The sequence below is a fragment of the Rhinatrema bivittatum genome, chromosome 3 (genome assembly GCF_901001135.1).
Source record: "Rhinatrema bivittatum chromosome 3, aRhiBiv1.1, whole genome shotgun sequence".
NCBI lineage: Eukaryota > Metazoa > Chordata > Amphibia > Gymnophiona > Rhinatrematidae > Rhinatrema > Rhinatrema bivittatum.
Window position 1 is genome coordinate 259,971,612 of NC_042617.1, and position 27,081 is coordinate 259,998,692.

At 42.9% G+C, this 27,081-nt stretch overlaps 1 protein-coding gene across 6 annotated transcripts in view; it reads right to left on the reverse strand.

Moving 5' to 3' along the window:
• The window catches only part of LOC115087389 (pre-mRNA-processing factor 40 homolog B-like), a 205,569-nt gene that overhangs the window by 166,402 nt on the left and 12,086 nt on the right, over window positions 1–27,081 (reverse strand). For all 6 annotated transcript variants that reach the window (XR_003855511.1, XM_029594517.1, XM_029594515.1 and 3 more), the window contains exons 3-4: window positions 19,473–19,616; window positions 18,824–18,907 (exon numbers count right to left, since the gene is read on the reverse strand). Coding sequence is in view for 5 of the 6 variants with exons in the window: in XM_029594517.1 (XP_029450377.1) it covers window positions 18,824–18,907; window positions 19,473–19,616 (228 nt within the window). In the remaining variant the exon portion in view is untranslated. The remainder of the gene's footprint in view (window positions 1–18,823; window positions 18,908–19,472; window positions 19,617–27,081) is intronic.

Here is a 27,081-nt window from a genome sequence, read left to right on the forward strand (position 1 = left end):
TCCATCATGAAGTCAGATGTGTGTGTTTCTGTAAGCAACTTCTCACATCATGTTTGTGTCGGACTGGCATACTAGTACCACACCTGCTGTGTTCTCCTTTGTGTGTCATTTGGTCCAATTTTTTGAAACATTATTTTTATTGAGTTATGAGAGTTATAACAAGCTGTACAATCAAACAATGAGAGACAGCTCTTCCACTTTACATGAACAATACCAAATTCAAACCAAAAATGAATTTTCTCCACAGAGAAACAGGACAGAGATTAGCTATACAAGTGCGTAATGTCATTCAGCGGCCTGTGTTGGGGCCTGCCGCGCCAGCAGACAGCCGGCGCACGCAAGTTACTACTGCCCAGAGGCAGGCGTAACTTTCTGAATAAAGGTGGGGGGGGTTTAGATAGGGCTGGGGGGGGTGGAAGGAAAGTTCCCTCCGAGGCCGCTCTGATTTCGGAGAGGCCTCTGAGGGAACGGGCAGCGCGCGCAGGGCTCGGCGCGCGCAAGTTGCACAAATGTGCACCCCCTTGCACTCGCCGACCCCGGATTTTATAAGATACGCGCGTATCTTATAAAATCCGGCGTACTTTTGTTTGCGCCTGGTGCGTGAACAAAAGTACGCGCGCGCGCTGTTTTTTTTCAAATGTACCCCCTAGTGCACAGACAGCTACAAGAGCTTCAGACAAGAATGTGGAAGTCACCTTTGTAAATGCTACCAGCCTCAAGAAAGACGGACATCAAATACAGCTTTCAGCCTTGTCCAGGCCACCAAAAAATAAAACTCCCCCACCAATCAGTGGTGACAGAATCAGCATTAAAGAAATCATAAACTCATTCCAGTACCGTACCTGGTAAAGAAGCTAAACTTATTGGATAATACAACAAAGAAGGTATTCCAGTCAGTTGTATTAAATTCTAGAATAGCAGTATATCAGTTATATATGGTGCAGTGCATGTATTCATGCTTACAAAAAATGCAAAATGTGGCAGAAACCCTTCCAACAAATTTCAAAGACCTCTTCATTCCAATTATCCAAAAATCTGAAGAATGTGGAAAGCATCTCATGAGATCACCTTATGTGGCATATGATACTTCTTCCAGAACACCTGCAACAGCTGTTGGAGCCAAGAGATTAGCCAGGACTCATGAGGACGTACATGAGAAACTTGCTGATGCACCATAAAGAAGTGAAAATCTCTTTGGAGAAAAAAGGAAGGAGACTGTGGACATTAAAGGTCATTGTGCTACTCTCCTTACCTTTTCAATGGCAACCATTGAACAACCTTCTACATCTAGGAAAACCCAGCCTCAGTACTAAGGGAGGCAATACTAGTACTCAAGAAGGAAGTATCAATCTCATCCTTTTCAAAGACCCCATCCTCAAGAGCAGCAGCAGGAGGCTAGACTGTGTGACAGAGAAAGAGCATGACCAAAATCTCTGCTGCAAATGCAACCAAGTCAAACTCTAATTTTAGACTAGTTTGGATAAAGCACAGAGAAAATATCTATGATTCACCACAGGAAAAAAATCACTATCAGTATCGAGTTCTCCCCTTTGGCATCCAGTGTTCACAAAATACCTTGCAGTGGCTGCTACTCATCTACGATTAAACAATGTACTTGTCTTTATCTACAGGGAAGACTGACTCATATCAGGCCTGATCCTTTAGCAAGCTCATACCTCCAAGTTTCATATGATAAAAATCCTGCAATCCCTAGGATTCATCATCAATTTCCCAAAATGCAATATGGAACCATCTTATCTAACGGACTTTATAACAGCCCATCTGGATACTACCTCAACAGAGAGCTCATGATTTGATAAACATAATCCTCACACTCTCAAGCCAAGAACATCTCTTCACAAAAATGCTGGGAGCTCATGATGGCAACAGCTTACGTGGCTTTTTTGCAAATCTAAACACAAGACAAGCTCAGTGGCATCTAAAGTTGCAATGGAACCAACATTTGTAACTATTATCCCACAAGGTGCAAATATTCAGTGCTTTCATCCATTCTCTAACATGATGGTTAGAGCCACTAAATTTCCTCCGAGGTCAGTATTTACAGCAACCTCAATATTAAGAGGCATTGACATTGGCCACAGATGCTTTAAATCGAGGACAGGGAGAGTTCATCTCAATAACTTATCTTTTCAAGGAACTTGGTCACCAATAAAGTTACTTCACATGAACCATCCAGAGGTAAAAGCCATCTTATATGCTCTCAAAGTATTCAGTCTGTGGTTAAAAAAAACAAAAGTCAATCTAAAAACGGAGAACCAAATAGCAATTTTTTATATTAAAAAAAAAAAAGGGAGGAACAGGCTGGATCCATCTTTGTCAAGAAGCTTTTAAAATCTGGAGATGAGCAATTTTCCATGGAACTTTTCTCCAAGCTATCTCCTGGGAAGGAAGAATCACATAGCAGGCAAATTGAGTCACCACTTACAACCACATGAATGATTGTTAGATGAACGAGCAGAACAGAAGCTCTTTCAATTCTGGGGTACTCCACTGATAGATTCCTTTGTGATAACAGTAAACAACAGGGTTCCCACACACTGCTCCAGGATACCAACCCAAAACAGTCTGACTGCAGATACTTTCTCAATGTCATGGAACTGAGAATTGCTATATGCATTTCCCCCAGTTCAATTCATGACCAAAAACAAACCAGAAGTTAAGAAGAAAGGTAGGCAAATAATTTGATAGCCCCTTTTTTTTGGCTTTGTCAAGTTTGATTTCTCTGGCTACAACACCTACTTCTTTAAAATTCAACAAGACTGCAAATACTGTATGCCCATACCTGCTCATGTAATGTAATAGGAATCTTCTGCATTCCATACTTCAGTCTAGTTCTGATGGCATGAATGTTGAAAGTCAGCTAGTGTCTTCTCTACAACTTCAAATGAACGTAAGAAGATAAGATATGCTATACTGGGTCAGACCAAAGGTTCACCAGTATCCTGTTTCCAACAGTGGCCAATCTAAGTCACAAATACCTGGCAAATACCCAAACATTAGATAGATCACAAGCTACTATTGCTTATTAATTACCATCACAGCAGTTTATGGATTTATCCTCTAGGAACTTATCCAAGCCTTTTTTAAATCCAGTTACATTAACTGCTGAAACCAAATCCACTGGCAAGGAATCCCTCCTTCCCATCAGAGCTGAAAGTTAGCTTGCTACAAAGTCTCAGGAAACCTGCATAGTGGGGCATCCAAGAGAGCTTTTCCATCTTGGTGTGTAGGATGACATTACTTACTTGTGTGGCTGATTTGTCCTGCTGTCTACTAGGAACACCTGTTACAGGTAAGCAACTTTGCTTTATTGTTAGAGGAAATAAGACAAAACTCACATACATATTATGTATTTCAATCCACATGTTTTATTGGCTAAGTAAATAACATATCTTTGTATTTGACTAATCCAGTGTATCCCAACCTTTTCAAGCCCAAAGCACACTTACATTAACAAAAATGTTGTGTGGCATACTACACGCCACAAAGCAGGCAGTACGAAGATGGAGAGGCCTCATAAGGCCAAAAGAGCTAGGAAAGCAATGAAAGCCCCACCAGTCTCTCTACCAAATTTTAAAAAGGGAGGTGAAGGTGGAGACACACATGAACTCATCACAGTGATCAGCTCCATCTACATACAAGTGCAGGAGAGGGGAGAATGAAGAGATGGGTTTTTTATAATTATTTTAAAGAGATGCTTTGTCTATTTTAATTTATTTTCGAAGTAGGATTACTGTCTGTAGACTTGTATAGATGTGTTCGATGTGTCAAAGATTGTGTATGTAATCATGTAGCCCACCAAGAGTTTTAGATTGGTGGAACACAAACGCTTTTAAATAAATAAATAAATAAATAAATAAATAAATGTGGTGCGGGCAGTTGATAGTTACCTTGGCTGCTGCATGTAACACTGTCAGAGCTCCTTCATTGCTGCTGCTCCCACATTTAGAATGAGTCGCATCCAATGCTCAGTGCATGCTCTCCCTGACTCACTCAGCCTCACGATAACACAGAGGTCAAAAGGCCTCGAAGGAGGTGGCTCGGGAGTGGAAGAGATGGTGTGGTGTGAAATATATGTACTGCATGAAACGAGGGTCTAGCTATCTGTAGCTTGCATGCTGCCCATTAATTATCATACTCTGGGGCTCATGAAGAAGAGGCATGCATGATTACAGGTTCCAAGAAAGAAGATCTTACACATTTAGGAGCCACTACTGGGGTCTGTTGTTGCTGTGAGATGCTGAGAGCAGAGCCCAGGTGCTGGCCTGGATCTGAGCATCAGGCAGTGGCGACTTTTTCTTGGCGCACCTGATCAGGTCTGAAGGCACACTGGTTGGTAAACATTGGACTAATCCAGCGGTTCTCAATCGGTGTGTCACGACACACCAGTGTGTGGCCAAGCACACACGTGTCGCCACACTTCCCAGTCCCCCGCTGGCAGAACTGCTCCCCCTGCCCCAGCGAGATGCAAACTCTTCCTCCACCCGGGCTTAAAATGCTGACAGCTCGGGCGGAACGTGGAAGGAGAGCTGGAAGGAGCACTCAGTGTTACTAGCACCATGCTCTGGAAGGGGAAGTGGTGTGCAGGGCCGTGCGCACGCGGGAAGAAGAGACCATGCTATGTACAAGTGCATGCAGTATTGGGCCAAAGGAGAAGAGCAGTGCAGCCCGGAGCAACGTCATGCCCCGCGGACGATGGGACTCCTTTCTTGAGGCTGAGAGGGCTGGAAGAGGAGGAGGCTGTTGCTGCAGTAGTTGTTCTTCGGTGGGGGGGGGGGGGGGGAAGAGAGTGAGCGAGCATATATGTGTTTGAGACCCTGTGTGTCAGAGAGACAGCATGTATGTAAGTCAGTGACTGAGATCCTGTATATGTAAGTGTGTGATTGAGAACCTATTTGTGTGAAAGCGAGCATGTGTGTGTGATTGACATCCTTTGTGTGTGTGACAGACAGCAGGTAAGTGTGTGATTGAGAACCTGTATGTTTGAGAGAGAACACCTGTATTAAAAGCCTGTGTGTTTAAGAAAAAGAGAGATAGCATGTGTGTAATTGTGTGATTGAGAGCCTATGTGAGAGAGAGAGCATGTGTATATGTGTGTGATTGAGAGCTTGTGTGTGACTCAAGAGACAGTTGCAAGCAATGCTCCCCCTCCCCCCGCCTAATTCACATCAATCTCAGTGCATCTGGAAATCGAACGTTTCTGGGTATGGAGGAGCAGAACATTTTTTTATTCTTATTATTTTTAATTTTGGTGTTTTTGTGCCTGCTGTTTTGAAATATTTTATTGGTATCTAGAAATTTCTGATGTAAGTTTTTAATTATTGGATATTCCATTCATCAGCTGTTTTGAAATAATCTGTTCTTTTTATTAGTATGGTTTTAATCCTTTGATTTTATTTCTTGATTTGTTTTATAGAAGACTGGTGATGTTTCTCTTTTTTCTTTGTTACACTGCATACAGAGACTCTGGCTTGTTGCAGTTTCCAATTCAGTTTTTGTCTGCATGCTTCTATTATGTTTTATGGACTCTTTATTTTTTGTTAGGTGAGGGTTTGCACATGACTGAGGTGAGGTATCCCTGCTGGTGTGTAGTTTCTGTGTAGGGCTCTATAGCAGCCTGGCTTGGTCCGTTTTCCTAATAGAAATATTGAAGTTTTAAGGCCTGGTGTAATATTTTCAGTGGTCTTTTCTTAGGTAAGGAGGTTACTGTTTGAGTGCTAGAAGTTGGTGCTGTTCTGGTATGGGAGGTTTACTATTTATGTTATTTCTGTTCAGAAAGATTACTTACCTTTCCCTTGTGCTATTCTTAACAGAAAAAGTAATACTGAGCCTTTCTTTTTTTTTATTTCTGCCTTAGATTATAATGAGCAATGAGTCACATGTGAGCGCTGTCAGGTGTGTCATAGTGGGATAAAGGTAGAGAACCACTGGAGTAATCCATAATCGAATCCAATTTTTTTTCAAAATGTCTCAAAGTATATTATTTCTAAAATATTTTTTTATGTTGGGGCAAAACTATTTTTCCACAAAGCAACTACACAACATTTAATGGCTGTTTGCAGATGTGTATCCAACAAAGTTTTACTATTTCCCTGCTTCTTGTGCAGTGGATTCCATAAGACTGTTAAAGTATCAAGCTATGGGGGTCATTTATTAAGCCATGATATTTTCCATGGAGGGCCCAGGGCTGCCATCTTCTTAAAGGAGCCAAGTGGCCATAGAGATCCCTGTCGTCCCCCCTGCCCCCCCCCCCCCCCCCCCCCCACCGAGGGAGCCACAATAGTGTTGAAATGGGGAAAAAAACACAATAAAATAGCTTGAAATGCAGGCCCCTCCCCTCTCCTCCCTTCCAAACCCCTTCCCTTTCCCCAGCCTCTGAACCTACCTGTTAGCGCTCACCCCGCCAAGGGGGGGGGGTGGAGTTAGTAATCTGTTATTGATCAGCTCCCCCAGAGGGGAGGAGCTGGCAATCTGATGTGGATCTGCTTCCCCAGAGGGGAGTAGTCAGCAGAGTGATGTACTCCGTAGATGGAGTTAATGATCTGTTGTGGGTTGGCTCCCACAGAGTGGCAGCCTGTATGATACCGCTCTAGTAGTGTAAGGAATAAACACTGAATGGAAATTGGTGAATCCTTGGGCTGATGGCAGATGACAGCACCCCCAGGAGGATATCCTGAGAGGGACCACCGGCTAGGCTGGAGTATGGAGATAACACAGATAGTTCTTTATTAGACAGGAAGTAGAATCACCAGAGGTGGCAGTAGTGAGTTGATGTGCCTGGCAGGGCTGAAGCCCCTCAGATACTGGAACTGTGATCTCTGGGTTGCTGAGCTGTAGAGAGAGACTATAGATAGTGAGTAGACAGGGTATGCTGGATACATAACCAGTAGTAGATGATACACTCACAATTGTAGATATCTTGTAATGGCTTCAGTGCAACAGAGAGTCTTCAGTATATTCAGGAACAGGAGCCATAGGCGAGTACTGGATGCAGTCTGGAATAAGAACTCACAATATCTGTGTATGAGGTGACTTCTGTAATAGAAGAGTGTCTTTGGAAGGTTTTAGGAACATAGGCCCTCGTGGAGCGAGTGCCGGTTCCTATCTGCAATCTGTAATAGGACTTCACAAGATATAGGTATGCGATATCTTCTGAGATAGAAGAGAGTCTGTGAAGGGTTTTAGGAACATGGGCCCTCATGGAGCGCGTACCAGTTCCTATCTGCAATGACAACTCACGATCTCCGTACCTGCGATAACGTCTTAGACAGAAGGGGGTCTTCAGAGATTAGGAACAAAGGACCTCGTGGAGCGATTACCAATTCCTATCTGTAATAGAACTCACAGTGTTCACGTCTGCGATCGCTTCCAGGCAGTAAGGAGTCTTCTGAGCAATCAGGGACGTTTTAGCAGTCTGAAATCAAGAAGAGAGAGCGGGGCCCCCGAGGAGCGGGTACCCCTTGGTAAGTTTGTGGAGGCAGAGCAGCAGAGAAAGATTTCCCCTTTCTAACTCGATTCATAGTAGCAAACAGACCTTTTAAGTTGGAAGCGGATGACGTAACTATGGGGGGATGCCCCCGAGGTTCGTGCCCTTGCCGGTACAAACTCTGGAGCGCGCACACACCCTTACGTCATCAGGAACATGGCGGATCTGCAGCGTCAGGCCAGCCCGGGGATTCCAGGGAGAAGCGGCGAGGAGAAGCCGCGGCAGCATCTGTCCGTCAGATCCGAAGGGAGTCACCACAAAGGTAGAGAGGGTGGAGCGAGGGCGAAAACAGGCACAAACGCAACACTACCTCCCAGACCAGTGAGCCACTCTCCCATTCCAGCCCTCCCCAAGCATGATGTGCAGTGCCTAGTGGCCCCCAGGGCACCCCCTAGGCTCCAGGCCCTACACTGTCTCCATCAATTTGGTGTCAGCTGGCCACTATTATATTTTTGCTATATGGCTCATTAGCCTCCTGATGCTTCCAGGGAAAGTTAGCTTCAACTCAAGAGTTGAAGCTTAATTACCTAAAAATAACACAGTTTGTAATTTTTTAGTCAAGCCATGTCATTTTATTTACATGGAATTGTCATGCAAAACAGCTCATTATCATACTTGCATTATTGGGGGATAACGCTTGTATGGTTAAGGCATTTATCGCACAGTAAATTCCTAATACTACTAAGTAAATAGACTCCATTATTAGAAATTTATCAGCAATAAAGTATAACTAGATTCTTTCCTCCCAAAATTGCTCCAGTTTGGGATATATCCACCAGATCTGGAGAAATAATCTAATTCTTTGTTGTTTCCTAGCAGCATAAGAATGACATTTTGGAGCCCTGAACAGGTACTGACCTGAGACCAGGATATGCATGGCGGGAAAACACGAGCAGTGTTTTGTTTTTCTTGCTTTTCCAGTAATGGAAGTCTGTTCTCTGCCATATGCGCAACTGCCTATATCATACAAGCTGGTGAACATTGGGGGTTTTTTGCTGTTTTTATTTCTTCTCAATTTTTGGTTTCAATCCTCTTTTGCTAGCGAAAAGCTGGATTCTACTTGAGAACTGGAGTTTCCTCTGGGGCGGGGACTTTGTACTCTTATGTCTGGCCTTCCTTTTTTTCTATATCTCCCCTTCCAGGGTTGATTTCCTGGTACGATATTAAAGGGGCGGTCTCTGTGCTCAGTGGCTGTTTTCTTACGGCTCCACCCAGCCGTGACTTCTCTTTTGCAAGTCCCTAGGGGGACGCGAGTCATTTTTCCTTATTGACTTTTATGTTGTTTGGTCCTGTTGTGCTTATACCAGGATGGTTCTATACGTTGGATACACATACCTTTCTTGCCCCTTCCAGAGGGTGGATTCTTGAGACTTAGCGAAGTGGATATTGAATCTTCCTGGAAAGCTATACCAGTCTTGGACTCTGATCAGAATTTCTTTGAAGCCAACCATGATGATCTTGTGACTTTAATTTATTTTATTTATTTATTTTAGTGTTTTTCTATACCGGCATTCGAGATAAAAATCCCATCATGCTGGTTTACATTAAACAGGGGGTGTACAAAAAGAGAAAACACTGGAAATCTATAACAAGTGAACAGAGAATCTGAAGTTACAATAAAACAAGGATGTTACAAACTTGGGAGAGGAAGGATAGTCTAAAGGAAATAACAGAAAGAGCAATTATTTACAGTGTTCTAAGAACACAGTGTTCTAAGAGCATAAACATTGGCAAGTTAAATGTAAGACATTGATAAGACAGGCTAAGAGAGAATTTGAAAAGAAGTTGGCTGTAGAGGCAAAAACTCACAGTAAAACCTTTTTTAAATATATCCGAAGCAGAAAGCCTGTGAGGGAGTCAGTTGGACCGTTAGATGATCGAGGGGTTAAAGGGGCACTTAGAGAAGATAAGGCCATCTGCGGAAAGATTAAATGATTTCTTTGCTTCGGTGTTTACTGAAGAGGATGTTGGGGAGGTACCCGTAATGGAGAAGGTTTTCATGGGTAATGATTCAGATGGACTGAATCAAATCACGGTGAACCTAGAAGATGTGGTAGGCCTGATTGACAAACTGAAGAGTAGTAAATCACCTGGACCAGATGGTATACACTCCAGAGTTCTGAAGGAACTAAAAAATGAAATTTCAGACCTATTAGTAAAAATTTGTAACTTATCATTAAAATCATCTATTGTACCTGAAGACTGGAGGATAGCAAATGTAACCCCAATATTTAAAAAGGGCTCCAGGGGCGATCCGGGAAACTACAGACCGGTTAGCCTGACTTCAGTGCCAGGAAAAATAGTGGAAAGTGTTCTAAACATCAAAATCACAGAACATATAGAAAGACATGGTTTAATGGAACAAAGTCAGCATGGCTTTACCCAGGGCAAGTCTTGCCTCACAAATCTGCTTCACTTTTTTGAAGGAGTTAATAAACATGTGGATAAAGGTGAACCGGTAGATATAGTATACTTGGATTTTCAGAAGGCGTTTGACAAAGTTCCTCATGAGAGGCTTCTAGGAAAAGTAAAAAGTCATGGGATAGGTGGCGATATCCTTTCGTGGATTGCAAACTGGCTAAAAGACAGGAAACAGAGAGTAGGATTAAATGGGCAATTTTCTCAGTGGAAGGGAGTGGACAGTGGAGTGCCTCAGGGATCTGTATTGGGACCCTTACTGTTCAATATATTTATAAATGATCTGGAAAGAAATACGACGAGTGAGATAATCAAATTTGCAGATGACACAAAATTGTTCAGAGTAGTTAAATCACAAGCAGATTGTGATAAATTGCAGGAAGACCTTGTGAGACTGGAAAATTGGGCATCCAAATGGCAGATGAAATTTAATGTGGATAAGTGCAAGGTGATGCATATAGGGAAAAATAACCCATGCTATAATTACACGATGTTGGGTTCCATATTAGGTGCTACAACCCAAGAAAGAGATCTAGGTGTCATAGTGGATAACACATTGAAATTGTCGGTTCAGTGTGCTGCGGCAGTCAAAAAAGCAAACAGAATGTTGGGAATTATTAGAAAAGGAATGATGAATAAAACGGAAAATGTCATAATGCCTCTATATCGCTCCATGGTGAGACCGCACCTTGAATACTGTGTACAATTCTGGTCGCCGCATCTCAAACAAGATATAATTGCGATGGAGAAGGTACAGAGAAGGGCTACCAAAATGATAAGGGGAATGGAACAACTCCCCTATGAGGAAAGACTAAAGAGGTTAGGACTTTTTAGCTTGGAGAAGAGACGACTGAGGGGGGATATGATAGAGGTGTTTAAAATCATGAGAGGTCTAGAACGGGTAGATGTGAATCGGTTATTTACTCTTTCGGATAGTAGAAAGACTAGGGGACACTCCATGAAGTTAGCATGGGGCACATTTAAAACTAATCGGAGAAAGTTCTTTTTTACTCAACGCACAATTAAACTCTGGAATTTGTTGCCAGAGAATGTGGTTCGTGCAGTTAGTATAGCTGTGTTTAAAAAAGGATTGGATAAGTTCTTGGAGGAGAAGTCCATTACCTGCTATTAAGTTCACTTAGAGAATAGCCACTGCCATTAGCAATGGTTACATGGAATAGACTTAGTTTTTGGGTACTTGCCAGGTTCTTATGGCCTGGATTGGCCACTGTTGGAAACAGGATGCTGGGCTTGATGGACCCTTGGTCTGACCCAGTATGGCATTTTCTTATGTTCTTATGTTCTTAATATTTGACTATGGTTGTCGTTGCATAGAAGAGTCAGTTGGGTGCTGGGAAGGCTTGTTTAAACAACCACGTCTTAAGTCTTTTTCTGAAAGTTGGAAGGCACGGTTCTTGACAAAGATCCGGTGGAATGGAATTCCATAGCTCTGGTCTTGCTGTAGAGAAAGCCCAGTCTCTAAATGTTATATGTTGAGAGGTTTTGGTGTGGGGAACACGTATTGATTCTCTGTATGCTTCTCTAATAGGTCTGGAGGAGGTATGTTTTCTGAATGGGATTTGTAGGTTGAGTGGAGCCTGATGATGGATGGCTTTATAGATAATGGTAATAGACTTATAAATGATTCTGTAGTGAATTGGCAGCCAGTGTAGGTCTTTGAGGATGGGAGAAATGTGGTCTCTTCTCCTCGTGTTGGTCAGTATTCTGGCTGCCGCGTTTTGGACCATCTGAAGAGGTTTGATGTGAGATGAGGGGAGACCTAAAAAGATAGAGTTACAGTAGTCTATCTTAGAGAAGATTATGGCTTGTAGAACCATTCTGTAATCTTGAAAGTGAAAGAGTGGTTTTATTCTTTTCAGGACATGTAGTTTATGAAAACAGTCCTTGGTTGTTTGGCTGACAAATGATTTTAGATTTAGACGATTATCGATAATAACTCCTAGGTCTCTTGTTTGTGTGATGTGAAGGTTTGCTGGTGGATTCGTATTGATATTACTGTTTTCCGGGGAGATGAGGAGGAGTTTGGTCTTAGAGGAATTTAGTATTAATTTTAAGCTAGTGAGAAGGCCATTGATTTCTTGAAGGCAGTTTTCCCAGAATTCAAGTGTTTTAGAGATGGATTCTTTCAGGGCAATAACGATCTGGACATCGTCGGCGTATAAGAAGTGTTTAAGGTTAAGTTTGGTTAACAGCTTGCACAGTGGAAGAAGATAAATGTTAAAGAGCGTGGGGGATAAGGAAGAGCCCTGGGGCACTCCTAGGGAGGAGTGTTCACGATGTGATTCTTTATTGTGAATTTTAACCTTGTAGCCTCTGTTGTCAAGAAAAGTTTTGAACCAGGCCAGAGCAGTTCCTGTTATTCCGATGTTTGACAATTGGTTTAGGAGGATGGTGTGGTTAACCGTGTCAAAAGCTGCCGAGAGGTCCAGGAGAATCAGTAGGAACGAGTGAACTTTATCGAGGCCCATGATGATGTGGTCTGTCAAGGATATGAGCAGGGATTCTGTACTTAAAGCTTTTCGGAATCCATATTGAGTAGGGAACAGAATCTTGTGGTCTTCGATGTAATCAGATAGTTGTGTATTGACTAATTTTTCCATGACCTTAGCTAAAAAAGGAAGGTTGGAGATCGGGCAGAAGCTATTGGGATCTTTGGGATCCAGATTAGGTTTCTTTAGGAGCGGTTTGATGGAGGCCAGTTTGAGATCGTCAGGATAGATTCCCTGGGACAAAGAACAGTTAATGAGGTCAGCCAGTGAATTGGAGATGAGGTCGGGGATTAGTAAGAGCAGCTTGATAGGGATTCGGTTGAAGGGGTGTGAAGACGGTTTCATTTTCTTCAGAACTGCTTGGATCTCAGAGACTGTGATGGGTTCAAACGATTTGAGCGATATGTCTTTGTTATGGTGGTGGTATGCACTAGAAGGCGAGGTGGTGTTGGAGAGAAATTGTGCTAGGAGATTAGTGACTTTATTGCAGAAGAAGAGGGCCACTCTTCAGCTTTTGATTGAGCTTGGTTGAGTGGAATTTCTGGAGCATTTATTTGTGTTAAATTGAATATGTATGCAAAAAGGGCTTTAGCTTCGTAGATGAGGTCATGAAGCTTATAAGCATAGAAGTCCCTTTTTGATTTTAAGGTGGAGCTCTTGTAGTGGTGGAGAGCAAGCTTGTATGCGGAAAGGGAGCTGGGGCCAGGTGCTTTCCGCCATTTGCACTCTTTCTGTCGTAGACTCTGTTTGAGTTTTCGAAGTTAGTTAGTGAACCATGGTTGTCTTTTGGAAGAGTTGTTATTAGAGGACATAGTTTATTTGCTACACCCTCTGTTATGTTCGTCCAGGACTGGAGGGCTGAATTGGGCGTGGAGATGTCTAAGAGTGGGAGTTCTAGGGCCAACTGTTTGCTGAGGTTGTCGGAGGAACAGGATTTTCTGTAGAGAAATGATGGTTGAGGTAGGTGAAAGTTACTGGTTTCCGCCAGAGTGAGGTGGTGGAGATTAATGCGTGGTCTGACCAGGGGACCTGCTTGCATAATGGGTGAGATGAGTGCGTGATCTCGGCATTTACAAAGATGAGGACCAGCGTGTGACCCGCTTTGTGGGTAGGTTTGTTGACTATCTGCTGGAATCCCATGGCTGACATGGCGGTGAGGAAAGCCTTGCAGCTAGTTGATAGTGAGGGATTGTCGACATGCAAGTTGAAATCTCCTAGGATTATAGCTAGGGAGTCCAGATTTATGTGTGATGCTATTGTTTCAACCATGGAGGAGGGATCTGCTTCCAGGAGGCCTGGTGGGGCATAAACAGGAAGTATTTGTAGTTGGTCCGATTTGAAGAGGCCTGTTTTTAGTTTGGAATCTGATTTAACTGGGAATTGTGAGAGTCTCAGATCTTTGCTGGCTGCTAGGAGAATGCCCCCGCTCCTTTTTTTCTGTCGGGGGAGGGAGGAAAAGTCATAGGTCTGTGTTGGTAGTTGATTTATTATTGCTATATCCGTAGGTTTAAGCCATGTTTCAGTTATGGCGCAGATGTCTGGGTTCGTGTCTATAAGAAGGTCATAGAGGATCAGAGATTTCTTGGTGAGGGATTGAGCATTAAATAATATCAGGGAGAATAGCGCAAGGCCTAAGATTTGGGTGATAGGTGAGATCATGATGGGGATGAGGAATTTGTAGGTGTGGTGACGGGATATTATAGAAGATTTTCCTGTGAAGAGTGTACTATGCTGCAGAATCGGAATTGAGAGACCAGGAGGCATTGTGGCCTGTTGTGTCAGGAAAAAAGATGGGGTTGTTAGATTGAATGATATGGGTGGAAGCTGGCACAGGCTTGCTAAAGGCTAAGGATTTAGGGTGCTAGGATGAGTTGTATGAGAGGCTATGGTAGGTTACTGCTAGACCGGATTTAATAGCTGCTGTGGCGGATGAATGCTGGTCTAGGTTGATTGCAGGTTGAATGCTGGCACAGGTTGAATGCAGGGTGAATGCTGGCACAGGTTAATTGCAGGGTGAATGCTGGCACTGGATTGGTGACTGCTGTGGCTGGTGATTGCTGGCACAGGTAAGATATAGCTGGTGAAGAGGGAGGTTTGAACAGTCTAATAAAAGTAAGGATGTGAGAGGAGTGTACTGGTTGACTTCTGGCGTGGGAGACTAGATGAATTAGATGCTAGCCTTTGTGGTAGATTGTAAAGCGAAGTTAGAAGGGGGCTGGCGCTGCACTACGGTGCTGCACGAAGGGGTGCACAAAGGGGCCTGCCCCTTTGTCGCGCTCCTTTGGCACGTGACACTCGGCATGCGGTGCCTAGCTGCTCTGAAGATTTAAATCCCAATCGGGGCTGTCCCCCGATTGGCAGCCCTGCCTCAACTCCTGTGGTTGGACACCAGATCGGAACGAAGACCCCGGGTGGATGGCAGGGGCTGCCTCATGGTCGGCGCTGGCAGGGACTGGGGTAAGTGAGAAAACTTAAAGGCCTTGCCCCGGTGGGTCTGCGGCGCCGAGTGCGCAGGCCTTGTTCACTTGCTGATTCGCCATAAAAAAAGCAATTCTTCCACCTGGAGTGGAGACCCAGATCTGTAAGGAAAGCGTAAAGTGCTTATAGAAGAATTGAATCCACATGATTAGGATTTACTTTCATAAGAGATAAGGTTCAAAGCTACTGCGGACCACAAATGCGCAGATCCGTCTGATGCACAAGCATACATGCTTGCTCAGTAATCCTGAGTCCAGACATACATATCTAAGCCCCTGAGGCAGCCGTTATATAAACGGCGAAACTCAGCCAGAGTCAGGCTGTATTTTTTTAACACGTCTCCACTTCAATAAAGAATTGAAAAAGATTGTACATGCTTCACAGATGCTGTATGGTTTTGTATTGTCGGTATTATCTTTCTCTAATAAACCTTAAATTTCAAAAAAAAAAAAAGAATTGAAAAAAACCCTGGCATCTACCTCCTTTGTTGTCCTGAGTAGACTAATGACTCACCACTCCCCCCATCCAGAAAGATTGGCATCGGTAGTAAGAATCACCCAATCCGAAGCCTCCAGCTTCATGCCATGAACCAGATTAGAATTTTGTAGCCACCAAGACAGGCTGTCCCTTGCACTTCCCTCAAGCAGCAAGGGAAGATGAAATGCCTCTGAGAGCAGGTTCCACTGAGATAACAGAGCTCTCTGTAGAGGCCTCATATGCACAAAAGCCCACAGTACCAACGCCAGAGTCAAAGCCATGGAACCCAGAAACTACAAATAATCCCAGACCCTGGGCACCAGTAACCCCAACAAGCGCCGAATTTGCCCCTGTAGTTTCAAAACACACTCCTCCATGAGAAACCCCTTGCCCTCCTGAGTGTCAAACTGAGCTCCTAGATACTCCAGGGACTGTGATAGCACTAGGTGACTCTTTGCCAGGTTCACCACCCAGCCAAGCGATTCGAGGATACTGACTACCTTCTGCGCAGATCGACGACAAAGGTCCTCCAACTTCACTCTGACAAACCAGTCATCCAGATAGGGGTGCACCAGAATTCCTTCTTGATGCAACACCACCACCAGCAGCACCATAACTTTGGTGAATGCGCGAGGCACTGTCACCAAACCGAAGGGAAGAGCCTGAAACTGAAAATGCTGACCCAGAACCATGAACCACAGGAATAGCTGATGATCTGGCCGAATAGGAATGTGCAGATATGCTTCCATGAGATCCAGAGACACCAGAAATTCCCCTTTGCGCACTGTCGCTATCTCTGACCTCAGGGTCCCCATCCAGAATCGCGGGACCTTGAGCGCTGCATTTACTCTTTTAAGTCCAGAATTGGCTAAAAGGTGCCTTCTTTCTTCGAAACCATGAAGTAAATGGAATACCTTCCTTTGCCTCGCTGGTCCATGGGGACTGGAATTACTGCCCCTAACTTTTGCAACCAGTCTAGCATCTTTCGCATCACCAATTGCTTGCCTACGGATCCGCAGGGGGAAAATGAGAAACAAATCGCGGACGGGCCGAGCAAATTCTAACGTGTAGCCACTTCCTATTACACCGAGGACCCACTGATCCTGGGTAATTCTGGCCCACTCCCCGTAAAACTGCGCTAAGCGACCTCCCTTTCATAGCCGCATTGTAAGGATTTAGGCCCAGCTGCATTACTCCCTGTGGCTGCCCTGGAGGATCTTCAACCCTCTTGAAAGGACTGTCCTCATCAACCAGGGTGGGGAACGGTGATGGCTATAACTTAGATGGCCTTGCAACTGTCACTTTTTTTCCCTGCACTGCAGCTACTAAAAGGAAGAGGACACCGAGGTCCTAAGATGGCCGCCAATGCAGTTGTGGTATTGCCTTCCCAGGTGGGAACCCATAGTCAAAAGTGATTTGCAGCCGTACCCACCCCAACCCGGACTGGAGACTGAAACTGTCCTTCTGCTGCCTGCCACAGAAATCTAAACAGAAGTGACAGACGTTGAAGGCCTCCCCTCTCCCGGGAGTTGTTTCCAGAGCTCATAAGCATTGCAGAGTTTAACCTACTCATCTGCACTGGTCTGACTGGATGAAGAGGAAGAGACACCTATTGAGGGCCTGAAAGGCCCTAATATTGCAAGGAATGAACTGTGTTGTTGCCTATCGAGGAACAGGCTATAAGAAAATTTAAACACATTGCTTTACTGAAAAAGCCTCGTTGTGCGGCTGCATCTGGTGATCTGACAGTGGTCCAAGACAGAACATGAGTGGTGTCCACAAACTTTGCACCTAAGTGGATTTTTTTGTAACTTAGCATAGTAAAATAGTATTGTCGGCAGAAAAAGACCAAATGGTCTATCCATTTAGACCAGTAAGCTTCCCATGGCAGCAACTGCCATTCTGTACAGGTTACCCCCAAGGGCAGCAACTGCCACTCTGTGCAGGTTGCTCCCATGCCTTATGTTAAGCATAGTATACTTACAAGCAAAACCAAGTAACTGGCAAAACCATAACAAAATTACTGCAACATTTTTAACGTGGTGAGTAGCCTTACTGATAATTCTGACAATGCTGCTTTAATACTTTTAGACTTGGCCACAGAAGCTTTATCCCCAATGTCAGCATATCAGTACCCCAGACCGTAAAACAGCGGGGCCCTGCATTGGCTGTCTTCAGAATTCAATACTCTTATTTTCCCTGCCCCGCCATCAAAGCGAAGAGCAATGTTGCAGTTGTACCTAAGTCATCAAGACTAATTGGTTAATGATAGTAATCACCCATGCCTTCTTGTTAAGGGTATTAACTGCCATTCTGTACAAATTACCCCCATACACCCCGCTCTTCATTATCATCCTCGGACCTTTCGGTATCCACAGTGTTTATCCCATGCCATTCTGAATTCATTTACTCTTTTCCTCCTCACCACCTCTTCAAGAAGGGCATTCAGGCATCCACCACCTTCTCCATGAAAAAATATTTCCTTATGTTGGTTCTGAGTCTTCCTCCCTGGATTTTCATTTCATGACCCCTAGTTCTACTGTTTTCTTTTCCAACGAAAAAGGTTGAAAGTTTGTGCATCGTTAAATCCTTTTAGGTATCTGAAGGTCAGTATCATATCTCCCCTGCATCTCCAGGGTGAACGTATTCAGATCAGTCATCCTCTCCTCATAAGTCTTCCGATACAGACCCCACACCATTTTGGTCACCCTTCTTTGGCCCGCCTCCAACCTGTCTTGCCCCTTGATCTCTTTCATCTTTGCCATTTTTTATTTTGTATATTATTATGTGATGGTTACTGTTTTATGAAAAAAATGTAAATCTTACCTGATAATTTTCTTTCCTTTATTTCTACATTAGAGCGATTGGGCTTTATTTCTACATTAGAGCGATTGGGCTTTGTCCCGCCACCAGCTGATGGAGGTAGAATTTTGTTTTGCTTTTTATGGTATCGTTGCTGCTACAATACTGACTACGGAACCTTGGTAAACCAGTATACCACCATCAAAGCAGCTTAATTATTTTTATATTTGCTTTGGGTGGCCTGTTTATGGCCAGGGAAGCAGTCTAGAAGCGTTTTGAAATAAGTAATGGAGAGCATATATATGCATCACCACCTCCCTTGCACTCTCAATATTTTTTGGGGGTCCTTAAAATAAATAAATAAATAAATAAATAAATTTTAGGGACATTGAAACCACACCAAACAGATGTCATCTTTTACAACAAAAGAAATTCACAAAAACTAAATATCTAGACACTATTCCCCTCCTATGTGAATGTGATAGAGAAGTTATTTTCATAGTGATTTTAGTCATGCGTGTGAGCACCGCTTCAGCACATCAAGGAGAACAGAAAGAACCTGAAAGAAACCTGCAGATGCAGGAACTACAGAGTAAGCTAGGGATAGGAAAGAAAGTGCCATGGTACTTACACTTCCAGTAGCAGAAACGGGCCCTGAGGGCACTCCTGGCATCATCATCATCCCAGACAACAGCGGGGGCACCATGCCTGGCATCTGCAAAATGGAAAGGTCAATTATCACAGCTCAATACAGGCAATCTACTTAGCAGAAGACATGAAAACAGTACATTTGTGAAGCGTGATACCTGGAGGCACAGGATGCCACTCAGCAGCACACTGAGAGAAAGCATACCTGGGAAATGATTAAAACCCACGAATCTGTACGGAGATCACTGCTGAATGTACCAATATTCTGCTGGTGACCAAACCTGCCACTTGAGATTGTTCATAAATTGTTACTAAAACTATCCATAATGTGTTAATCTATCTGCTTGTAAAGGTCACAGAATGCAGATTCACCTAAACAAATTATTAGGGATCACACTGACCATAATAAACGTAAATGAACCACAGTTAACATTTGTCAGTTGAGGGATTTAACTATGCATCTTCTTTTCTTCAGTTGCACAATGCCTATACGCTTTCAACACGGCAAGAATATTCCCAGAACCCAAAGTTGATGATACAAATGTTCCTAAACCAATCCACATATCCCATAATATAAACTAGATCCAGAGCCCTAACATAAAAGAAGTCCATTATATTTCTGCTGTACCAACCTGGCTTAAAGGCGGTGGTCCTGCCATGGGTGGAATCATAGGTGGCATCATGCCAGGGGGTATGGGAGGGATTGCTGGTGGTCTCTGTCCCATAGGCGGCATTCCCATTGGAGGGAATGGAGGAGGCATACCAGGAGGTGGCATCTGTGAACAAGAAGTATAAAGCTGAGGTGCATTATAACTCCATGAGAAACCTTTTCCTGACCTTATAATCATTTCTGATAAGAAAGGTAAACTGAAACTGACATTAAGATTGTTAAAATATTGTTATTTTGTGTTCATTTTAAAACAAGTGCCTTACAAATCTCTGACCTAAAGCCCAGAGAAATCCATGTTATACAATGTGAATAAGTATGTTTCTTAAAGACTTTAAATTCCATGACATACATAGTGCACATCATCCCTACATATGATATCTCAAAAGAGGAGACCAGGGTTGGCCCAGTGGCAAGTGTTGTGCACTGCCATGCAGAAGGGACCTGGTCTGGTCCTCGAGCCAGTTATTCCACTCTCCAGGTTAGCTGGAGTTGGGAATACTAGAGGCCCCTTGTGATCATAACTCAAGGGTGACACTTGCTGGCTAAATTCACGATCCAGGATTATGAGGTTTTGGAAGAAATGTTGCTGCATGGCCCACAGCTGAAGTACTGTCACTGCAGACTAGGTCCATTTAGGGGAGGGAGGATATAAAAAATGGACAAAATTCCCCAGATAGTTGCAAATGAAGGTACATAGTGCCAGGATCTCAGCCTGTCTGAACTGGAAGCCCAACAGGTGCAGGAGAAAACTGCTGGGTCAAAAAAAAAAAGAGGTGACCAAGTGTAAGGGTACAATAATAAGTAAGCATAGATCTCCAGTAAAATGTAGTTTTACTTTTGAAAAACAAACCCTGTATTTTTATTTATTTATTTATTTAAGGTTTTTTTATACCGGCATTCATGAACTCGTTCACATCATGTCGGTTTACAGAAAACAGGGGTGCGGATAATACAACCAAAAAACATAAATAACGTGATGAAGAGAAGCAGTTACAATTAACAAGGGCTAATGAACTGGGAGTGTAAGAAATAGAAAGAGATAGCGGAGAATAATTATGTACAAAAGTTCAATATAAATATGGTGTCTCATATGTACAGTCTCTGAGTAGAGAGTTTGTTTATGGTGCATATTAGGTAGAGTTCGAGAAGGCTTGCCTGAAAAGCCATGTCTTGAGTCTTTTCCTAAAGGTTAGGAGACATGGTTCGTTTCTGAGTTCTGGAGGGATGGAGTTCCATAACTGTGGGCCTGCGGTGGAAAGGGCTCGGTCTCTTAAGGTGCTGTGATTAGTGGTTTTCGTGGGTGGAACAATGAGGCATCCTCTGTAGGCTTCCCTGGTCGGTCTTGTGGATTTGTGGAAGCGGGGAGGAATTTGTAGATCGATTGTGGTATGTTGGTGAATGATTTTGTATATCAAGGTGATGGATTTATAAATGACTCTGAAATGAATTGGTAACCAGTGGAGGTCTTGTAGCACTGGGGAGATATGGTCTCTTTTCTTAGTGTTTGTCAGTAGACGGGCAAATTTGCTTACCATAAATGGTGTTGTCCGTAGACAGCAGGATGAATTAGCCATGACATGTGGATGACTTCATCTGATGACACCTCGCTCTCTTAGCTCAGAACATGTGCTCTATCGAGCTTTTGCTGGAGTTCCTGCACAGGCGAGCATTGACTCGTAAGCCCCTCAGTCGATTTTAGAACAAAGTCTAGTTAGGTAGTCGACTCTCCAGGGAAATGGGCAAGTATTTAGCATAGCTAATTCATCCTGTGTCTTCAGAGAACACCAAACTTGCTTTCTCTGTTGAAAGCAGGGCTGAATTAGTCATGACATGTGAGGAATCTCAAGCTGAGGGATGTAATGCAGCGATTTCTGAATAAGCAATTTGGACCCCACCGTGGAGAGTAGACTACAGGATGAACAGGCTATGCAAAACTGCTTGTCCAAATTTACTAGGACTTGAAGGTATCCACTGAGAGCCAAGTTGCAACTCTACGAATGTCTTCAATAGATACTGCTCTTAGATGAGTTACAGATGCAACCATGGATCTTACTTGATAAGCCTTGATACAGTCAGTGGGCTGGATGCCTGCCAGGGCATAACAATGTACAATACAGTCTGCTAGCCAATCAAACAATGTTAGTTTGGGCTATTGGTATGCCCAGTTGGTAAAGACTGTAATAGATGAATAGTGCAAAGCCTGACGATGTGACAGAGTTCTTTATCGGTAGTAAGCCAAAGTTCTTTTACAGTATAAGGAATGAAGGGCCTTTTCATCTTCATGTGCATGTAGCCTCAGAAAGAACACAGGTAACATGATGTCTCGATTAATATGGAAAGCTGAGACTATGTTTTGTAGAAACTTCAGGTGGATGCAAAACACTACTCTATTATGGAAGAATTACATATAAAGAAGAGTAATAAACCAAAGCCTGAAACTCACCAACTCTTCTGACCGACGTGATTGCAATAAGGAATAATACTTTCTATGAGAGAAGCTGAGTCCAAAGGTTCAAAAGGAGGCTTCATAAGTTGTGCCAGAACCACAATAAAGTCCCACAGAACAGGTACTTGACAACTGGAGATTTAGTATGACATAGGCTTTTTATGAACTTCAATACCAAAGGATATGTGGAGATTGGCCTACCCTCAATCTACTGTATATATGGTAGGCTGCTATGGCACTGAGATGTATGCTCATTAAAGTGATACTGAGACCTGAGAAAGAAAGAAAGAACAAGTACTGGAGTAGCTCTCGTGGCTCGCATGCAAAAGGGTCTAAGAAGATTTGTTGACATCAGGAGGAGAAAATTTGCATTTAAAGCCATTAGCTCTCCTAGTTGAGGGTTTTCTGGTGGACACTATTATGTACTCAATTTCTTTGGGTAAGGAAAATGAGGCAATCAGTGAGCACTCAACATTCAGGCCATTGAGAGAGGAAAGGTTAGATGTCCCTCTTCTTGAATTAACAAAGATGGATCTGTCCCCAGAGGAATTAGAGGCTGATGGATAGTTGTATCAGGTACACGAACCACATTTGTCTGGGTCATGCTGATGCTATAAGACTTGGACAGCACTTGTCTGAGTACTTTTTGTACCATCCTGGCTATCAATGAGATCAGTGGAAAAAAATACATGAGATCTGTATTCGTTGAGCAGAAAAGCGTCCTGAGTGGATCTAAGTTCACTGGGAAGAATGGAACAAAATCTCTCCACTTTTCAGTTTTCCTCCAAGGGGAAGAGGTCGCTTGATGACCCCAAAGACTAAATAGTCTATCAACCATTGACTATTGCAGGGAACATTTGGGCAAATGGAATATCCCGCTGAGGCTGTCTGCTAACTTATTGGCAATCCCTGGAAGATAGGTTGCTTGCAGAATTGCTTGATGATTGCATGCCCATTCTCATAATCTTTATCACCTCTTAGCAGAGTGCCCATGACTCCATACCTCCTTGTTTGTTGACAAAGAACATGGCTACTTAATTGCCAGTTTGAATGAAAATGCTCTGCCCCTCGAGGAGATGCATAAAAGTTGTTAAGGCATATCTGATCACTCACATTTCTAGAAGGTTGATCTGAAATTATCTTTCTGCTAATGACCAAGTCCCTTAAACCTCAGAAGGGAACCATAAAGGGTCCCTTCTGCTAATGACCAAGTCCCTTAAACCTCAGAAGGGACCCATAAAGGGTCCCCATTCCTTGGTGCAGGCATCTGTCGCTAAAGTCACCCAATGAGAAAGTAGACAGAGTGATGCTTCCCCGTGAAGGATTCGGAGACTAGCCACCAATAAAGCTCTTGCTTCATTTCCTATGAGACATTTGAGGTACACAAGGCCTGAGTTAACTGGTCCCATTGGGAATGGAGGCCCCATTATAGGTGTCGCATTTAGAGGAAGATTAGTGAAACTAAATGAATTGCCACCACCATGTGGTCCAGAACAACTAGCACTTCCCTGATTGTTGCCTTGATCCATGTTCAGCAATAGATGAACAAGTCACATGAGATGTTCACCTGATCTGACGGAAGAAAAGATCTCTTCAGTAAAGAGTCTATCCAGGCCTCAATGAATTTGATCTTCTGAGATTGAATTAGGGTCTTTATTTTTTTTTTTAATTTACTAGGAATTCCAATGAATACAGGAGTTGAATTGACTTTGATAAGGAGGTTACAGTTTCTGGCCAGTCATCCAAGTAAGGGAAGACAGATGCCTTGATGATGGAGGTGCACTCCTACTACAATTAGACATTTGGTAAAGACCCTCGGTGCTGCTGATAGACCGAAGGGGAGTATTTGGTACTAGAAGTGAGAGGATTCCAAAACAAAAGCGTAGACAGTGCCAGTGGGAGGGATCCTTCATATCCAGAAAACACATCCACTCCCCCACCTGGATGAAGGGAAGAATTGTGCAAAGGGAATTTCTCCCCGAGTAGATTCTTTTTCAGATTTCTAAAATCCAGAATGGGTCTCAATTTCCTGGATTTTGGGGGAGATAAGGAAATAGCAGGAGTAAAATACAGGCCATCTTAATTAGGCAGGACAAGTTCTATTGCTTGCTGAGTGAGAACATAATTACCACCATACTGGGTCAGTCCAAGGATCCATCAAGCCCAGTATCCTGTTTGCAACAGTGGCAAATCCAGGTCAAAAGTACCTGACAGGATCTCAAATAGTAGAAAGATCCCATGCTGCTAACACCCAGGATTAAATAGTAGCTTTCCCCAAGTTTATCTGGTTAATAACAGTTTATGGACTTTTCCTCCAGAAAATTGTCCAAATCTTTTTTGAAACCCAGTTATGCTAACTGCCTTTGCCACATCCTCCAACAATGAATTCCAGAGCTTAACTGCATTGAGGAAAAAAATAAATATTTTCTCGGATTTGTTTAATTGCACTACTTGCTAACTTCATGGCGTGTCCCAGAGTCCTTGTATTTTTTTAAAAAGAGTAACTGATTCAAATTTTCCCTTTCTATTCCACTCGTGATTTTACAGACCTCTATCATATCCCCCATCAGCCAACTCTTCTCCAAGCTGAACAGCTCTAAACTCTTTAGCTTTTCCTCCTAGAGGAACTATTCCATCCCTTTTGTTATTTTGGTCACCCTTCTCTATAACTTTTCCAGTTCAGCTATATTTTTTTTTTAGATGCAGTAACCACAATTGTACACAATATTCAAGGTGTGGTCTCAGTGGTATTATGACATTCTCTGTTTTATTCTCCATTTCTTTCCTAATAATTCCTAACATTGTTTGCTTTCTTGATAATCGCTGCACACTGAGCCGAAGATTTCAAAGTATTGTTCTGGATGGTAATTCCTAATATGGAACTTAATATTGGGTAACAGTTTGAATTACTTTTCCTTATGTGCATCATTTTGTACTTGCCACATTTAGTTTCATCTGCCATTTGGATGCCCAATTTCCCAGTCTCACAAGGTCCTTCTCCAATTTCTCACAATCCACTGTGATTTAACAATTTGGAATAATTTTTTGTCATCTGCAAATTTGATCACCTCACTCGTTTCCCCTTCCAGATTATTTATAAATATATTAAAAAGCACTGGTCCCAATACAGATCCCTGGGGCATTCCACTGTTCACCTTGCTCCATTGAGAAAACTGACCATTAATTCCTACTTTCCATCTTTTAACCAGTTTGAGGGACTTTGTCAAACGCTTTCTGAAAATCCAAATGCACTACATCTACCAGCTCACCATTATCTGCATGTATATTAACCCCTTCAAAAAAATGTAGCAACTGGTGAGGCAAGACTGTCCTTGGGTAAATCCAAATTGGTGTGTTCCATTGAACCATATCCTTCTATATGTTCTGCAATTTTGTTCTTTAGAATAGTTTTGATGATTTTTCACAGCACTGCAGGCTCACAGCCTATAGTTTCCCGGATTATCCCGAAGCTCTTTATAAAAATTGGCATTACATTGGCCACTCTTCAAACTTCATGCACAATAGATGATTTTAATGATAGGTTACAAATTATTAGTAATAGATCTGCAATTTCATTTTTAGTTCTTTTAGAACTCTGGGGTATATACCATCTGGTCCAGGTGATTTGCTACTCTTTAGTTTGTCAATCTGCCCTATTACATCTTCCAGGTTCACTGTGATTTGCTTCAGTTCCTTTGAATCTTCCTCTTTAAATACCATTTCTAGCATGGGTTTCTCCCCAACATCCTCCTCAGTAACCACTGGAGTCTTAGAAAATAGCCACTGCTATTACTAGCATCAGCAGCATGGGATATACTGAGTTTTTGGGTACTTGCCAGGTACTTATAGCCTGGATTGGCCACTGTTGGAAACAGGATTCTGGACTCGATGGACCCTTGGCCTGACCCAGTATGGCATTTTCTTATGTTCTTTCTTAAAGAATTCATTAAGTTTTTCCGTTATGGCCTTATCTTCCCTAAGTGCCCCTTTTACCTGCTCAAATGACTCCCTCATAGGCCTCCTGCTTCGGATGTATTTGAAAGATTTTTTATTTTGAATTTGTGTCTACGGCCAGCTTTTCAAATTCTCTTTTTGCCTGCCTTATCTAACTTACCAGTGTTTATGTTTTTCCTATTTTCTTCAGCTGGATTCTCCACTCCAGGTGGAGTTGCACTGAGTAAGACAAATCTGGATTTAAGACCGAGCAATGAGTAAGCATGAGAAGCCAGAAGAAATGTAAGTGGTAACTAAATTCTACAATCTTCAGAAACCAGAGCAATTTAATAATCTTGCACCATGCCTCCCAATAGAGATGACTTCTACCCTCTACCAGAGAGGATAAGTGCTGGGTTTAGAGTTTGGTAAAAAACTTAGTTTGAGTTTGGGCTGGATCTGCTGTGTTGCTTTTGGTTGGCTTTGTTCACACTGCCAACGCCAAGCCTGAAATTGCTGCGGAAGCAGAGGCAGAACCCAATACTGCTGGAATTACCAGAAGGGGTATCCCTGGAAGTATGATCACTTAAAAACATAGTCATGAACTGCTGCTCTGAGCTGGTTGAGAGCAACTGGACTGCTACATATTGATCCTTTATTTCAGCAACAGTTTTTCTGAGTTTGTCTCCAAAGAGATGATCTCCCATGCAGGGGACATCTGCAAACTTATTGTGGGCATCATTGTGCAATCTGCTGGCTTTCAACCAAGCCATTCAGCTTGAGGAGCTGGCTGTCATATTGAACACCTTATAAAGTGAACAAATAAGATGGCATATACACTCTTCAGCATCTAGGTGCAGTTGTTATCCCCCATAGGAAGAAAGGGCTTCAATTTTTTAATGCAATCGTGTAAGTATTGAACCATGTACAACTGGTGAGCAGAAATATATGCATTAAGCATGGTGCTCTGGAACATCTTTTTACCAAAATTGTCCAGGAGCCAGGTAGAATGTTTGAAAATATTCTTGGCCACTATAACTGATTGATGGGGCATCTGTACTACTTTGAAACCTGGAATCTTCTGGATTCTATACTTGAGTTCTAATTTCCTTGCTACTGAAGTGCAGAAAATGAGATTCTCTCTCATTCTTGCTTGCAATATAGCATGGATTAAAATGGCTGCTGGCTCCAC